At 43.1% G+C, this 16,465-nt stretch overlaps 1 protein-coding gene across 6 annotated transcripts in view; it reads left to right on the top strand.

The window, feature by feature from the left end:
• Positions 1-16,465, top strand: part of LOC132836138 (phosphofurin acidic cluster sorting protein 2-like) — a 481,204-nt gene that overhangs the window by 339,070 nt on the left and 125,669 nt on the right. For all 6 annotated transcript variants that reach the window (XR_009647339.1, XR_009647338.1, XM_060855477.1 and 3 more), the window contains 3 exons: positions 533-684; positions 6,549-6,642; positions 8,852-8,932. Coding sequence is in view for 4 of the 6 variants with exons in the window: in XM_060855477.1 (XP_060711460.1) it covers positions 533-684; positions 6,549-6,642; positions 8,852-8,932 (327 nt within the window). In the remaining 2 variants the exon portion in view is untranslated. The remainder of the gene's footprint in view (positions 1-532; positions 685-6,548; positions 6,643-8,851; positions 8,933-16,465) is intronic.

Raw genomic sequence — 16,465 nt, 5'->3', positions numbered from 1 at the left:
CCCCCTCCATGTAATAAATACACGTTAGTGACACACCCCCTCCATGTAATAAATCCACGTTAGTGACACACCCCCTCCATGTGATAAATCCATATTGACTGACCTTGATTATCTTCGCCTCTTTAAGGTGATTTCTCCTGTTTCTCAGAATCTTTTTCAGTAATTTGCCTGCAGCTAAGGTTAGTTTGATTGATTTATAATTATTTTGTGCAATTCTCCACCTTATTTTAGGCAGCAAACACATTAGATTGGAGAATATGAAAATGATGGTCAGAATCTATAGGACTTCTGTTTAACATCTAGTTTAAGCCACTGCCTCTGGCATTTCAGAACTCTTCCAGCATCACAATCTTTGAGGTCATGTTTTGGACAGGGATTTCAACCTTCGAACTGAGAGGCGTGTGTGCTGTCAACTGAAACGGTACTAACTCAAAGGGACACAAGTGTGGAGTCCTGCTTAACCAGAGGACAGATTGTCATTGCTGTGTGATTTCTGATAGCTAAAATGTGATTGGTCTGTTTTGTGTGTAAGGTGCTGGACTCTGATCCTGTGGACCAGACCCAGGAAGCAGAGGAAGACCTTGATTTACTCTATGAAAGCTTGGAAGTTTACAATCCTAGTGACAGTGGCCCGGAAATGGAGGACAATGAGAGCGTTCTCAGCACACCAAAGCCTAAACTAAAGTAAGTGATGCAGAAGTATGTGTTCTTGAAAACTGAGGCTCAAGGGACAAACAAATCCATGACAGCTTGGATAAAAGAGTTTTACATAGTAATAGGTTGTTTTATAGACAATAGTGTTCCCAAACGGTCAGTGCTGTTTATTTTAATGTGCATAAATATATGTTGGAATACAGACTAAAATTTCAAAATATGTAGATGATACCAAAGTTGAGAAATGGTAAACAGTAAGGAGTTCAAACAAATGAGAGGTGATCACATTGAAATACATTGAATTCTTAAAGGGCTTGACAGGGTCAATCCTGTGAGGACGTTTCCCTTCATGGGAGAGCCGAGTACCATAGGCCATGGTCTCAGAGGGGAACCAATTTAAGATCGAGGTGAGGGAATGAGGCAATAGCTTCATGGCATTATCACTACACACTTAATCTAGAAACTCAGACAATGTTTTGGGGTGCCTGGTTCAAGTCCTGCCCCAGCTAACTGTGGAATTTGAATTCAATGAAAAATATCTGGAATTAAGAATCTGCTGATGACCATGAAACCATTGTCGATTGTCAGAAAACAGTCATCTGGCTAATAAATGTCCTTTGGGTAAGAAAATCTGCCAACCTCACCGCATCTGGCCTACATCTGATTCCAGACTCCACTGTAATGTGGCTGACTCTCAACTGTTTTCTGAATTAGCTGAGCAAGCCACTCAGTTGTATTAAGTGAAGTTGTCATCTGCAAATCTGAAAGAAATGAAAGCAGCCGGATGACCTGGGATTGACCTATGCACCAGAAAAGACAACGGCAGAAACAGCCCTGTCAACCCTGCAAAATTCTAGTAACTCAAGGCTGGGTATCCATGAGGCACTGTGGGCCACCAGCAGCAGCAGAACAGTCCCCCAGCACAATCTGTAACCTCATGGCCCAGCATATCCCCCCCTCACCCATTACCACCAAGCCAGAGCATCAACTCTGGTTCAATGGAGAGTACAGGACGGCATGCTGGGAGCAGCATCAGGGATACCTGAAGATGAGGTGTCAACCTGGTGAAGCCACCAAACAGGATTACTTGCACGGCAAACAGCATAAGCAGCAAGTGGTAGGCAAAGCTAAGGGCTCCCACAACCAACAGATCAGATCTAAGCTCTGTAGTCCTGCTACATCCAGTCGTGAATGAGGGTAGACAGTTAAACAACTCACTGGAGGAGGAGGCTCCACAAATATCCACATCTCCAATGCTGGAAGAGCCAAGTACATCAGGACAAAAGATAAGGCTGTAGCATTAGCAGCAATCTTCAGCCAGAAATGCTGAGTGGATGATCCATCTCGGCCTCCTTCAGTGGCTCCCAGTATCACAGAAAGCAGTCTTCATCCAATGCAATTCACTTCACGTGATATCAAGAATCAGTTGGAGGCACTAGATACTGCAAACACTATGACAACATTCCGGCAATAGCACTGAAGACCTGTGCTCCAGAACTTGCTGTTTTCCTAGTCAAGCTCTTCCAGTACAGTTACAACACTGGTATCTAGCCAACCATATAGAAAATTGCTCAGGTATGTCCTGTACATAAAAAAGCAGAACAAATCCAATCCGGCCAATTCCAACCCCATCAGTCTACTCTTGATCATTGGTAAAGTTTTGGAAGATGCACTAATCAGTTCACCGAGAAGTGGCAGGTAATATTCAGGCCGCACCAATTGTCGAGATTGAGACTGTCGATTCCGTCTGACCTGGTGACAAGAGATTACAGTGGAATAAATCCAGGTTTTATTATGGATTCATAATACTTCACAAATTATTGTACATTTGTAAAACATAAACAGAATTACATGCACAGCTCACACATACTCATATGTGACATACATTAGGCAATGACCATTTCCAACCACAAAGATTCTAATCACCACCCCTTGAAATTCAGTGGCATGACCATCACTGAATCCTCCATTATCAATATCCTGGGATTTATCACTGACCAGAAGCTCAGTTGGACTCACCGTAAAAATATAGCAGCTACAAGAGCTGGTCAGAGGCTGGGAATCCTGCAGTGAGTAACTCACCTCCTGACTCCCTAAAGCCTGTCCACCATCTACAAGACATAAGTCAGGAGTATGATGGAATAACCCACTTGCCTGGATGGGGGCAGCTCCAACAAGACTCAAGAAGCTTGACATCACCCAAGACAAATGTGGCATGTTACATTTTGGCAGAATGGATATGGAGACGCAAAATAGTTTATCGACACTGCTTGAAAGAGTTTTCAGGGACAGAGGGACCTGCAGTTTTGGTTTCCTTATTTGGGGAAGACTGTGGAGGGAGGGCAATGGAAATTTACCAGAATGATTCCTGGGAAGGATTGACATATGAAAAAAGACTAGATTGTTCAGGACTTTTTCACTGGAACTTAGCAGAATGAGGGTAGGCTCCTATAGTAACCTGTGAAATTCTAACAGGACTTTCCCAGGTAAATGCAGGAAGGATGTATCCAATGATGTAAAATCAGGGGTACACCATTTAGGACAGAGACGAGGAGAAATTTCTTCACCCAGAGAGTGTTGAGCCTGAGGAATTCTCTGCCACAAAAATTGGTTGAGCCCAAACATTGTTTTCCAAGAGGATTGGAGGATTTGAGCTACAAGGAGAGGTTGAATAGGCTGGGGCTATTTTCCCTGGAGCATCAGAGGCTGAGGGGTGACCTTATTGAGGTTTATAAAATCATGGGGAGGCATTGATAGGGTAAGTAGACAAGGTGTTTTTCCTGGGGTGGGGGAGTCCAGAACTAGTGGGCTTAGATTTAGAGTGAAAGGGGAAAGATGTAATAGGCAACTTTTTCACACAAAGGGTGGTGTGAGTATGGAATGAGCTGCCAGAGGAAGTGGTGGAGCCTGGTTGAATTGCAGCATATAAAAGGCATCTGGATGGGTATATGAATAGGAAGGGTTGAGAGGGATAAGGACCAGGTGCTGGCAAATGGGACTAGATTGAGTTGGGCTATCTGGTCAGCATGGACGAGTTGGACCGAAGGGTCTGTTTCCGTGCTGTACACCTCTGTGACTCTATGTCTGTATGAGTAGGATATAAAGTGATCAAAGGGTATGGGAGAAAACAGGAACAGGAGACTGAATTGGATGATCAGCAGATTCAAAGGGCTGAATGGCCTACTCCTATTACAATTTTCAGCCTATGTCTCTGATGTAATTGTGCGTGATTAATAAGCTGCTTACACGTGCTACGACGTAAGGGTAACTGGTAGTGAAACATCCTTCACTTCAGCCTTCTGCCTTCAAATGCAAATTCCATTGTTGGAAAGTTTTATTCTCAGAAAGTTAATCTTTGCAAAGAAACCTGTTTTCTAACTGATGGCCCTATTCTGACTTGTATATTTTGGAGGATATTGAGAGGGATAAATATTTCTCCCATCTACTGACTGTGTATGTCATCTCATTCTTGTATCTCCTTTAAATGAGTTGTGAGTTAATAATAAAGCAATAATTGTGGTTATTCAGAAACGTAGTGGATAAATGTTTTTATTTAACTCCTGAGAATAGATAAGGGATTAAACTGGTCATGTATATAACTGGAACGGGTGTTCTTGTTTGATGTAGTGACCCCCTGAGTCACAGGACTACGGTGACAGTGCACTGTTCCAGCCTCAGCTGTAATTAGTAATGATGTGATTTGAACTGACAGTCTCTTCCATCAGTGCAACACTAAAGGAAAATAAAGAAAATAAGATTAGCTCAAAATGCTGCTTAAGACTATCGTACACAATCTTAAGAGGTTCCAAAACACTTTGCAGGCAATGAATTACATTTTGACCTGTAGTTACTATAGTGATGTAGGAAAAACATCAGCCAGTTTACACACAGCAGGCTTGTACAGACAGGACAGAGATAACAACCGTATAATCAGTTTTAGTGATGGTCAGGATATAATTAACAGGCACATCAACTCCCCTGCTCATCCTGGAATATTACCTTGGGAATTCTTATTGCAACCAGAGTAAAACATATCCTGCAAAACAGACACCTCTGACAGTATAATACTGGGAGTGATGACAGCTGTGATTACAATTCAGAAACTCTTTAACTGGTTGCAAAGTGCTTTGGGTTAAACAAAGTGCTTATGAAAAACAAGATAAGACGCAGCTCCAAAGTCAGACCACCATCCCTGCGCCCCCCCCACCATGAAAGTTGTAAGCCAGTACACAGAAGAGGGAAAGTTCTTTCCTCGTATTATTAAGATCACTCAGCCATACAGGGGAAATTAACAAACAAATTTTAAGCTCAAATAAACTGTTGCATTGCGTGAACAATGGGTCTGAGACTTTATTATCAACCACGACCCTGAGAGGCTGGATTCACCCGGGTAAAAACGCAGATTCCCATTCCTCGGGGACATCAGTGAATCAAACGGGACTTCAGGGTGGGATTTGAAGGGATTAACCCAAGAGCACCTAGTCTGTTTAACACTTCTGTTTGTTTCCTTTTCCTGATCCAGTTTAAAATCATGTGACCACTCTGTTTGATTCTGTAAGTTTGGAGATTTCTGATGTTCAAATTGTCAGTCATTATGAAATCCATAAAACTATAAAAGCAAATTACTGCGTTTGCTGGAATCTGGAATTATGAAATCCATGCTCACTCATCAACTACACTAACCTGATGTACTCTCCCTCCTTATCATCGAAAATTTAAACAAAATCAATATGTTTGTAGTCATGAGATGAAGGCACAGGTCAGCATTTATTTCCCATTCCTAATTGCCCAGAGGCAGTTGAGAGCCAAGCAGCTTGTTGTGGGTCTGGAGTCACATGTAGACCAGGCCAGATCAGGATGGCAGTTGCCTCCCCTGAAGGACATCAGTGAACAAATATGTTTTCCCCAACAATGGATACATGATCATTGACAAACTCTTACTTATAGATTTTCTCTTAATTCTGCATTTTGGGAAAACAAATCTTAGTAGGACTTATACGCTTAATGGTAAGGTCCTAGGGAGTGTTGCTGAACAAAGAGACCTTGGAATGCAGGTTCATAGCTCCTTAAAAGTGGAGTTGCAGGTAGATAGGATAGTGAAGAAGGCGTTTGGTATGCTTTCCTTTATTGGTCAGAGTATTGAGTACAGGAGTTGGGAGGTCATGTTACGGCTGTACAGGACATTGGTTAGGCCACTGTTGGAATATTGCGTGCAATTCTAGTCTCCTTCCTATCTGAAAGATGTTGCCAAACTTGAAAGGGTTCAGAAAAGATTTACAAGGATGCTGCCAGGGTTGGAGGATTTGAGCTGCAAGGAGAGATTGAATAGGCTAGGGCTGTTTTCCTGGGAGCGTCGGAGGCTGAGGGGTGATCTTATAGAGGTTTATAAAATCACGAAGGGGCATGAGGGATAAATACACCAAGTCTTTTCCCTGGGGTGGGGGAGTCCAGAACTAGAGGGCATAGGTTTAGGGTGAGAGGGAAAAGATATAAAAGAGACCTAAGGGGCAACTTTTTCACACAGAGGGTGGTATGTGTATGGAATGAACTATCAGAGGATGTGCTGGAGGCTGGAAGAATTGCAACATTTAAAAGGCATCTGGATGGGTATATGAATAGGAAGGGTTTGGAGGGATAAGGAGTGGGTGTTGGCAGTGGGACTAGATTGGGTTGGGATATCTGGTCAGCATGGACAGGTTGGACCAAGGGGTCTGTTTCCATGCTGTACATCTCTCTCTATAACTCTATCTCACAGATGTCAGAACTAACATGAAGTTCATTTTAGCCATCACATCTTTGTGAAAATGTAGCCCTGGACACATCTCAGTGCTTGCTTGTATCATTATATTACTTTAAAATAAAATGTGAAAAACAATTTATTATTGCTGTTCCAGACCATTCTTTGAAGGAATGTCACATTCCAGTTCCCAGACTGAGATTGTCAGCCTGCTCAATCACAGGAGCCAAACACGGGAACAGCCAAGTTCAGTGAGTTGCTCTCTCTGTATAACTCTCTTAGCTCAGTCAGCCTGCCTCGAAATAGCTCTCTCAGCCCACTGAGTCAGTCTCGATATTACTGATGTTCCTGTATCCCCGCCCAGTCAGTCTCTATATAACTGATGTTCCTGTCTCACAGCCCAGTCAGTCTCTGTATAACTGATATTCCTGTATCACCGCCCAGTCAGTCTCTACATAACTGATGGTCCACACTCACAGCCCAGTCAGTCTATGTACAACTGATGTTCCTGTCTCATAGCCCAGTCAGTCTCTATATAACTGATGTTCCTGTCTCACAGCCCAGTCAGTCTCTACATAACTGACGGTCCTGTCTCACAGCCCAGTCAGTATCTATATAACTGATGTTCCTGTCTCATAGCCCAGTCAGTCTCTGTATAACTGATGGTCCTGTCTCACAGCCCAGTCAGTCTATGTACAACTGATGTTCCTGTCTCACAGCCCAGTCAGTCTCTATATAACTGACGGTCCTCTCTCACAGCCCAGTCAGTATCTATATAACTGATGGTCCTGAATCACCGCCCAGTCAATCTCGATATAACTGATGGTCCTGTCTCACAGCCCAGTCAGTCTCTGTATAACTGACGGTCCTCTCTCACAGCCCAGTCAGTATCTATATAACTGATGGTCCTGTATCACCGCCCAGTCAATCTCGATATAACTGATGGTCCTGTCTCACAGCCCAGTCAGTCCCTATATAACTGATGGTCCTGTCTCACAGCCCAGTCAGTCTCTATATAACTGATGGTCCTGTCTCACAGCCCAGTCAGTCTCTGTATAACTGATGGTCCTGTATCACAGCCCAGTCAGTATCTATATAACTGATGGTCCTGTATCACCGCCCAGTCAATCTCGATATAACTGATGGTCCTGTCTCACAGCCCAGTCAGTCCCTATATAACTGATGGTCCTGTCTCACAGCCCAGTCAGTCTCGATATAACTGATGGTCCACACTCACAGCCCAGTCAGTCTCTATATAACTGATGGTCCTGTCTCACAGCCCAGTCAGTCTCTATATAACTGATGGTCCACACTCACAGCCCAGTCAGTTTATGTACAACTGATGTTCCTGTCTCATAGCCCAGTCAATCTGTGTACAACTGATGTTCCTGTCTCACAGCCCTGTCAGTCTGTGTATAACTGATGGTCCTGTATCACAGCCCAGTCAGTCTCTGTATAACTGATGGTCCTGTATCACAGCCCGGTCAGTATCTATATAACTGATGGTCCTGTCTCACAGCCCAGTCAGTCTCTATATAACCGACGGTCCTGTCTCACAGCCCTGTCAGTCTCTGTATAACTGATGGTCCTGTCTCACAGCCCAGTCAGTCTCTATATAACTGATGGTCCACACTCACAGCCCAGTCAGTCTATGTACAACTGATGTTCCTGTCTCACAGCCCTGTCAGTCTGTGTATAACTGATGGTCTTGTATCACCGCCCAGTCAGTCTCTGTATAACTGATGGTCCTGTCTCACAGCCCAGTCAGTCTCTATATAACTGATAGTCCACACTCACAGCCCAGTCTGTCTATGTACAACTGATGTTCCTGTCTCATAGCCCAGTCAATCTGTGTACAACTGATGTTCCTGTCTCACAGCCCTGTCAGTCTGTGTATAACTGATGGTCCTGTATCACAGCCCAGTCAGTCTCTGTATAACTGATAGTCCTGTATCACAGCCCGGTCAGTCTCTATATAACTGATGGTCCTGTCTCACAGCCCAGTCAGTCTCTGTATAACTAATGGTCCTGTATCACAGCCCAGTCAGTCTCATCTCAGTGATGGAATCTTGTCCATTTGTATGTAATTTAAGAATGGAGCTTTCTCATTCATAATTTGATCAGCCTTACTGAAACCTTTGACCTTTTATCGTCTCGGTTAGCATTTCTATATGATTATATAACTCCATTTGGTTACACTGGCTACCACTCGCCTGCTTCCCCCTTTGTCCTGTGGCAGAACTCTCAGCAGAAATACTTGACTGTCATCATGGCAAAGGCTGGAGTATACTTTGTTGTGTCCAAAGCGTATATCTTTGCATTAAACTGGGATATGTTCCTTTTTACCAATCCATCGTGATCTTGTCATTGTAGACTAGCTGCAGTGTCGGAAATACTGTGGTTCGCATTTATACTTCTAATGGGGCATTTTTTGTCCTCCTCTCTGGTGTTCCCCTGCAGGCAGAACTCTGTTCAGCAGAGAGCAAGACCTTGAGCAGTGCTAGTCTGCCGGAGGAGGCAACCACCGAAACTATATCCCTGGTGAGTACACTGTCCGAGTGCAATTGACATGTTCGCACATTCAATCCTGAATCTTCTGTCCCTCAACCTGCTGCAGATACTGGAGTGCAATCATTTCCACTTTAACAACGGGCAGAAGGACACTTGGGAATTGGCTGAGAGCAGTGCCAATCAGTTATTGCAGCCAGTTTTGCAATTTGAGAATGACCCTCTGAATTGATACTTTCCATGGCAAGAAAAGGATGTTGCTAAATGGCTGCAGCATTCCCTGACGACTGACAGGGAGCAGCTCACCTTCAATAGTGTAACAAGAAGAAGAAATGAGCTCCTGCACTCACTGTTTAGAGAGGTGGGTGGAAAATCAGTCAGTCTGCTATTTCCCCCATGCTCATTGACAATGTCCACACTTAATGGAGCAACATTGCTCCTGACCACCCACTCTTTTTCAAACTATAAACATTTTGTCTTATTGATTTCGAAGTCCCTTATAAGTTTTCTTTGAGAATCCCTTTTCATATTTCTTATAAGCTGCTTTGTGGCCTCCTGCAGATCTTTCTCATTCAGCAGTATCTGTGTTTTTTTTTGCATTTCTGGCTGCGCTTTTTTTTAGTTTTATACTGTGCCATATCTCTTTAATTGTCCGTTTCTCTTGTTCCTGTGAAGTGGAGCTTTCCTCTGTCAGGGATATAAATGGGTTTTGTATTGTGTTATATGTTTCTTTATTCATCCTCCTCTAGTCTTTATTTGTTTTATTCAAAAGCAGTTTAAAAACATACAACATAGAACAGTGCAGCGCAGGAACAGGCCCTTCAGCTCACTATGTCTGTACCAACCATGATGCCAATCTAAACTCATCCCATCTGTCTGCAGGCAGTCCATACTCTACTATTTTCTGCCTCTTCATGTGTCTGTCTAAATGCCTCTTAAATATTGCCAATGAGTCTGCTTCTACCACCTGCCTTGGTAGTGTTTTCTCGGCACCTATCACCCCCTCCATAGAAAAACTTGCCTCACACATCTCTTTTAAACATTTCCCCTCTCACTTTAAACCTTTGTCCCCTAATATTTGATATTTCCACACTGGAGAAAAAACTATCCATCGTATCCATGCCTGTTAAAATTCCATATAATTCTATCTGGTCACCCTGAAACCTCCAAACCTCGAGTGAAAAAAATATAAGTTTGTCCAATCTCTCTTGATAGCTAAGACACTCCAATCCAAGCAAGATCCTGGTAAACCTCTTCTGTACCCTCTTTAAATTCTCCACATCCTTCCTGTAATGTGCCAACCAGAACTGCACACAATGCTCCAAACATGGCCTGACTAAAGTCTTGTACAGCTGCAACGTGACTTGCCAACTTTTACACCCAACGCCCCAGTTGGCGAAGGCAGGCATGCCACACACCTTCTTTACCACCTTATCCACATGCGTTGTCACTTTCAGGGAGCCATAGACTTGCGCCCTAAGATCCCTCTGTATATCAGTGCTCCTAAGGGTCCTATCATTGCTCTATACTTTCCTGTTACATTTGACCTCCCACAATGCATCAGCTCACAGTTGTGCAGAATAAATCCCATTTGCCATTTTTCCATCCAGCTTTCCAACTGATCTATATCCTGTTGTATCCTTTGACAATCTTCCACACTGTCCTCTGTATGAGAAAAGGCTGAGGCACTTGGGGCTGTTCTCATTGGAGAAAAGAAGGTTTAGGGGTGACTTGATAGAGGTGTACAAGATGATTAGGGGTTTAGATAGGGTTGACCATGAGAACCTTTTTCCACATATGGAGTCAGATATTAGCATAGCTTTAAATTAAGGGGTGGTAGGTATAGGACAGATGTTAGGGGTAGATTCTTTACTCAGTGAATCGTGAGTTCATGGAATGCCCTACCAGTAACAGTGGTTGACTCTCCCTCTTTATGGGCATTTAAACAGGCATTGGATAGACATATGGAGGTTAGTGGGCTAGTGTAGGTTAGGTGGGCTTGGATCGGCGCAACATCAAGGGCCAAAGGGCCTGTACTGCGCTGTATTTTTCTATGTTCTATGTTCTATCCACAACTCCATCAATTTTTTGTGCCATCTGCAAACTTACTAATCAAACCACTGACATTTTATACAAATCATTTATAGATTACAAACAATAGATATTCCAACACTGATCTTTGTAGAACACTCATGGTCACAGACATCCAGCAGGAAAACACCCTCCATAACTATCCTCTGTCTTCTATGACCAAGCCAAATTTCTATCCAACTGTACAACTCACCAGGATCCCCTGTGTCTTAATCTTCTGGGCCAGCCTACCATGAGGGACCTTTCAAATGCTTTAGTAAAGTCCATGTGGACAACATCCATTGCCTTACCCTCATCAATCATCTTTGTCACTTCCTTGAAAAGGTCCACCCAATTTGTGAGGCCATTCTTTTCCCATACAAATCCATGCTGACTATCCCTAAGAAGTCCATTCTTCTCCAAATGTGAGTAAATCCTGTCCCTAAGAATCTTCTCCAATAATTTCTCTACCACTCTTGGAAGGTTACCTGCTTTTAATTTCCTGGATTACCTTGTTGCCCTTTGTAAACAAAGGAACAACATTGGCTGTTTTGCAGTCTTCTGGGACCTCACTAGTGGCTAAAGAGGATGCAAAGGTCTCTGTCTAGACCTAGCAAGCTTTTCCCTTGCTGTATTTATCATAAAGTCTTAGAGTCATACAGCATGGAAACAAACTCTTTGGTCCAACTCATCTGTGCTGACCAGATATCCCGATCTAACCTAGCCCCATTTGCCAGCATTTGGCCCTTTTCTCTCTAAACCCTTTGTATTCATATGCACATCCAGATGCCTTTTAAATGTTGTAATTGTACCAGCCTCCACCACTTCCTTTGACAGCTCATTCCATACATGCACCACCTTCTATGTGAAATTGTTACCCCTCAGGTCTCTTTTAAATCTTTCCCCTTGCACTGTAAACCTGTGTTGTTTAGTTTTGGACTCCCCTGACCTAATGAAAACACCTTGGCTATTCAACCTATCAATGCCCCTCATGATTTTGTACACCTTTGTAAGGTCACCCCTGAGTCTCTGACACTCCAGGGAAAAATACCTCAGCCTATTCAGCCTCACCTTCTAACTCAAACTTTCCAATCCCATTAACATCCTGGTAAATCTTTTCTGAACCTTCTCCAGTTAGTTATAGCCTTCCTATAGTAGGGCAACCAGAACTGTCCACAGTATTCCAGAAGAGGCCACACCAGCGTCCTGTACAGCAGCAACGTGAGCTCCTTTCTTCAACATTATTATAATTGAAGGCAAGTGTGCCAAATGCATTCTTCATCACCCTGATAGATCCCATCAGTCTCTGGGAACTTAGCTGCTGAAGGCTTTTCAAGCTATTTAATTTTCTTTTCCTTTTTTTTCTATCTTTTTTCAGTCCATCCCCCAAACTGAGGAGATTCTAAATCTCCTGGTTATATATATATATATATTCTTTTTTCTTTTTATTTATTGCCTGCACTACTGCCTAACTGCAGTAGTGTTTATATTTTCCCCAGCACCCATGTTGTGTGTGTGCAGGTGTGAGACACAGTAAAAGATACACGTGTACAAATCTTTATTCAGTTTCCATCACCAGGAAGAAAGGAAACAGCAGAATAGCCAGTGACAATCAGTGCCCTTCTCAGCAAGGAATTTAACCCTTCCTCCCTCTTGATATCTATTTACCCCAGAGCATCAACAGACTCCCCCCTAATCTTACCATCGTCCATCTCCTCTTTTGTTATTACTTATGCAAGGTACTGATTAAGGATCTCCCACACTTCCTCTGAATCCATGCATAAATCCCCAACACCCCCTGCCCCCCAACACACACACACACACACACACACACACACGCACACACACACACACGAATGGACCTGCCCTTTCTCCAATTACCCTGTTGCTTCTAATATGCAACAAAATGTCTTGGTATTCTCCTTAGTCTTACTTGCCTAATATTATATTTCATGGCCTCTTCTAGTCCTCCAAGTTATTATCTGCTTATGTTCTATTCCTCAAGGACTTTGTCTGATTTCAATTTCCTAAATCTTATGTATGCCTCCTTTTTCTTTTTGACTAATCTTTCAATATGTCTTGTCATTCAAGGTTCCTGAATCTTGTTGTCCTTACCTTTCATTCTCACAGGTACACCCTCGTCCTGAACTCTGATCAACTTGTATTTAAAAGACTCCCACATGTCAGAATGGATTTTCCATCAAACAGCAACCCCCTATAATTTCTCCAATTCCTGCCTAATTCTGTTGTAGTTAGCCTTCCCCTAATTTAGCAATTTTACCTGAGGATTAGTCTTTTCCTTTTCCATAACTATCTTAAAACTTAGAGAACTATGATCACTGTTCCCAAAATGGTCCTCCACTGAAACATTGTTTACGTGGCCAGAGTCATTTCCCAAAAGTAAGTGCAATACAGCCCCTTCCCTCATTGGACTATCTACGTATTGTTTCAAGAATTCCCCCTGGACTCACCCAACAAATTCTGGCCTGCTTAAGCCCCCGGCACTAAGGGAGTCCCAGTCAATATGGGGGAAGTTAAAGCCACCCATTACAATAACCCTGTTGTTTTTACATCTTTCCATGACCTGCTTACATAGTTGTTCTTCTATCTCCCGCTGCCTTTGGTATAACCCCATCAAGGTGATTGCACTTTTCTTGTTCCTGGAATCTACCGCGATAGCCTCGGTGGATGAGCCCTTCAGTATATCCTCCCTCAGTACAGCTCTGACATTCTCCCTAATCAGTAATGCAACTCCCCCACCCCTTTTATATATTGCTTTTATATAATTTCCTTTATATATTAGTTGCGGAACAAGAGACCTTGGAGTGCAGGTTCATAGCTCCTTGAAAGTGGAGTCGCAGGTAGATAGGATAGTGAAGAAGGTGTTTGGTATGTTTTCCTTTATTGGTCAGAGTACTGAATACAAGAATTGGAAGGTCGTGTTGCAGCTGTACAGGACATTGGTTAGGTCACTGTTGGAATATTGCATGCAGTTCTGGTCTCCTTCCTATCGGAAAGATGTTGTGAAACTTGAAAGGGTTCAGAAAAGATTTATAAGGATGTTGCCAGGGTTAGAGGGTTTGAGCTATAGGGAGAGCTGAACAGGCTGGGGCTGTTTTCCCTGGAGTGTCGGAGGCTGAGGGGTGACCTTATAGAGGTTTACAAAATCAGGAGGGCATGGATAGGGTAAATACACAAAATCTTTTCCCTAGGGCAGGGGAACTAGAGGGCATAGGTGTAGGGTGGGAGGTGAAGCATATAAAAGATAGCTAAGGGGCAACTTTTCACTCAGAGGAAGGTACATGTGCAGAATGAGTTGCCACAGGAAGTGGTGGAGGCTGGTACAATTGCAACATTTAAAAGACATTTGGATGGGTATATGAATAGGAAGGGTTTGGAGGGATATGGGCCGGGTGCTGGTAAGTGGGAATAGATTGGGTTGGGATATCTGGTCGACATGGAAGGGTTGAACCGAAGGGTCTGTCTCCGTACTGTACATCTCTATGACTCTATATCCCTCTCTATCAGACCTGAAACATCTAAATCCTGGAACATTGAGCTACCAGTGTCAGAGATCAGAGCAAAATATATTATGGAGGTAGTCTAGACCCTGACTTTAATTTTATGTTAAAGGCAAGTGTCAGGTGATGTGTTGCAGATGCGATTCGATTGGTCCACCACTAAGCTATTATTAAAACACACTTCATTCTTACAATTCAATTAAAATGCAACAAAACTCAGCATCAGTATATCTTTACTCTATTGACTTGCTTAACAAAACAATGTATTTCTTTAATGAAGAGGGTGATGGTGGAGGATTGTTTCTTGGACTGGTTATTTTCAAAAAGTTGCCTGTGACCACCGATGTTGCACAGGAATTGATGCAGGGTCCACTGTTCTCCATCATTTAATTAAATGATTTGGATGAGAATTTAGGGGCATGGTTAGAAAGTTTGCGGATGACACCAACATTGATGGTATAGTTGACAGTGAAGAAGATTATTGAGGATTACAAAGGGATATTTACCAAATGGGCCAATGGGCTGAGGAGTGGTAGATGGAGTTTAATTTGGATAAATGTGAGGTATTTTGGTAAAACAAATAAGGACAGAACTTTCCAATTAATGTTTGGGCCCTGGATAGTGTTGTTGGACAGAGATCTAGGGGTTTAGGTACATAGTTCTGTGAAAGTTGCATCAAGGGTAGACAGGGTAGTGAAGGCGGTGTAGAGCACGCTTGCCCTCATTGCTCAGAACATTGAGTATAGGGACGTCATGTTGAGGTTGTGCAGGACGTTGGTGAGGCCACTTTTAGAATACTGTGTACTGTTCTGATCACCCTGCTGTGAGATGGATTTTGTTAAATTAGAGAGGGTTCAGAAAAGATTTATCAGAATGTTGGCGTGATTGAGGATTTGAGTTATAAGGAGGAACTGGGTGGACTGGAAATTATTTCATTGGAACTTGAGGAGGTTGAGGGGTGACCTTACAGATGTTTATAAAATCGAGAGGGGAATAGATAAGGTGAATAACAAAGGTCTTTTCCCCAGAGTAGGAGAGTTTAAAACCAGGAGGCATATTTTTAAGATGTGACGGGAAAGATTTAAAACAGACCTGGGTGCAACCTTTTCACACAAAGGGTGGTTCATGTGTGGACTGAACTGCCAGAGGAAGTTGTAGATGCAGATACAGTTGTAACATTTAGAATACATTTAGATAGGTACATGGATAGGAAAAGTTGAGAGGGATATGGGCCAAACCCAGATATGGAAACTAGCTTAGTTTGGGAAATTTGGTTGGCATGGACAATTTGGATTGAAGGGCCTGTTTCCGTGCTCTATAACTCTATGTCTGTATGTCTCTATAACTGGTGCAATAATCCAGGGTGGCGCGGTGGCTCAGTGGTTAGCACTGTCCTCACAGTGCCAGGGACCCAGCTTTGATTTCTGCCTCAGGCAGTTGCCTGTGCGGAGGTTGTACAATCTCCCCATGTCTGTGTGGGTTTCCTCCAGGTGCTCCAGTTTCCTCCCAAGATCCAAAGATGTGCAGGTCAGGTGAATTGGCCATGCTGAATTGCCCATAATGTTCAGGGATGTGTAGGTTAAGTGCATTGTTCAGGGGTAAATATAGGATAATGGAGTAGGGAAATGGGTTTGGGTGGGTTACTCTTCGGAGGGTCAGTGTGGACTTGTTGGGGCAAAGAGCCTGTTTCCATACCGTAGGGATTCTATGATTCTATTCTAGGCAGCATCCCCTAACCACATTCTTTGGTAAAATGCACTGCAGCAAAACAGTAATTATTCTCACGCACTGTCTCTCTCCAATCCAGTAGAAAGAAACACTGATAGAAACAACCTACCACTTCTGATTTCTAAGAGAAAAACTCTCTGTTGATGTTTTCAATTTAACAGCAGAGAGAACTCTAGCAGCCTGCTCCTGCGGCTAATTAACAAAACAGCTTAAATAATATTCAGCTCCTCTATTCTTCCTGCCAAAG

This window comes from Hemiscyllium ocellatum, chromosome 3, assembly GCF_020745735.1.
Source record: "Hemiscyllium ocellatum isolate sHemOce1 chromosome 3, sHemOce1.pat.X.cur, whole genome shotgun sequence".
Lineage (NCBI taxonomy): Eukaryota > Metazoa > Chordata > Chondrichthyes > Orectolobiformes > Hemiscylliidae > Hemiscyllium > Hemiscyllium ocellatum.
The sequence above is the reverse complement of the archived record's forward strand: the minus strand, read 5'-3'. Positions and strand labels throughout refer to the sequence as shown.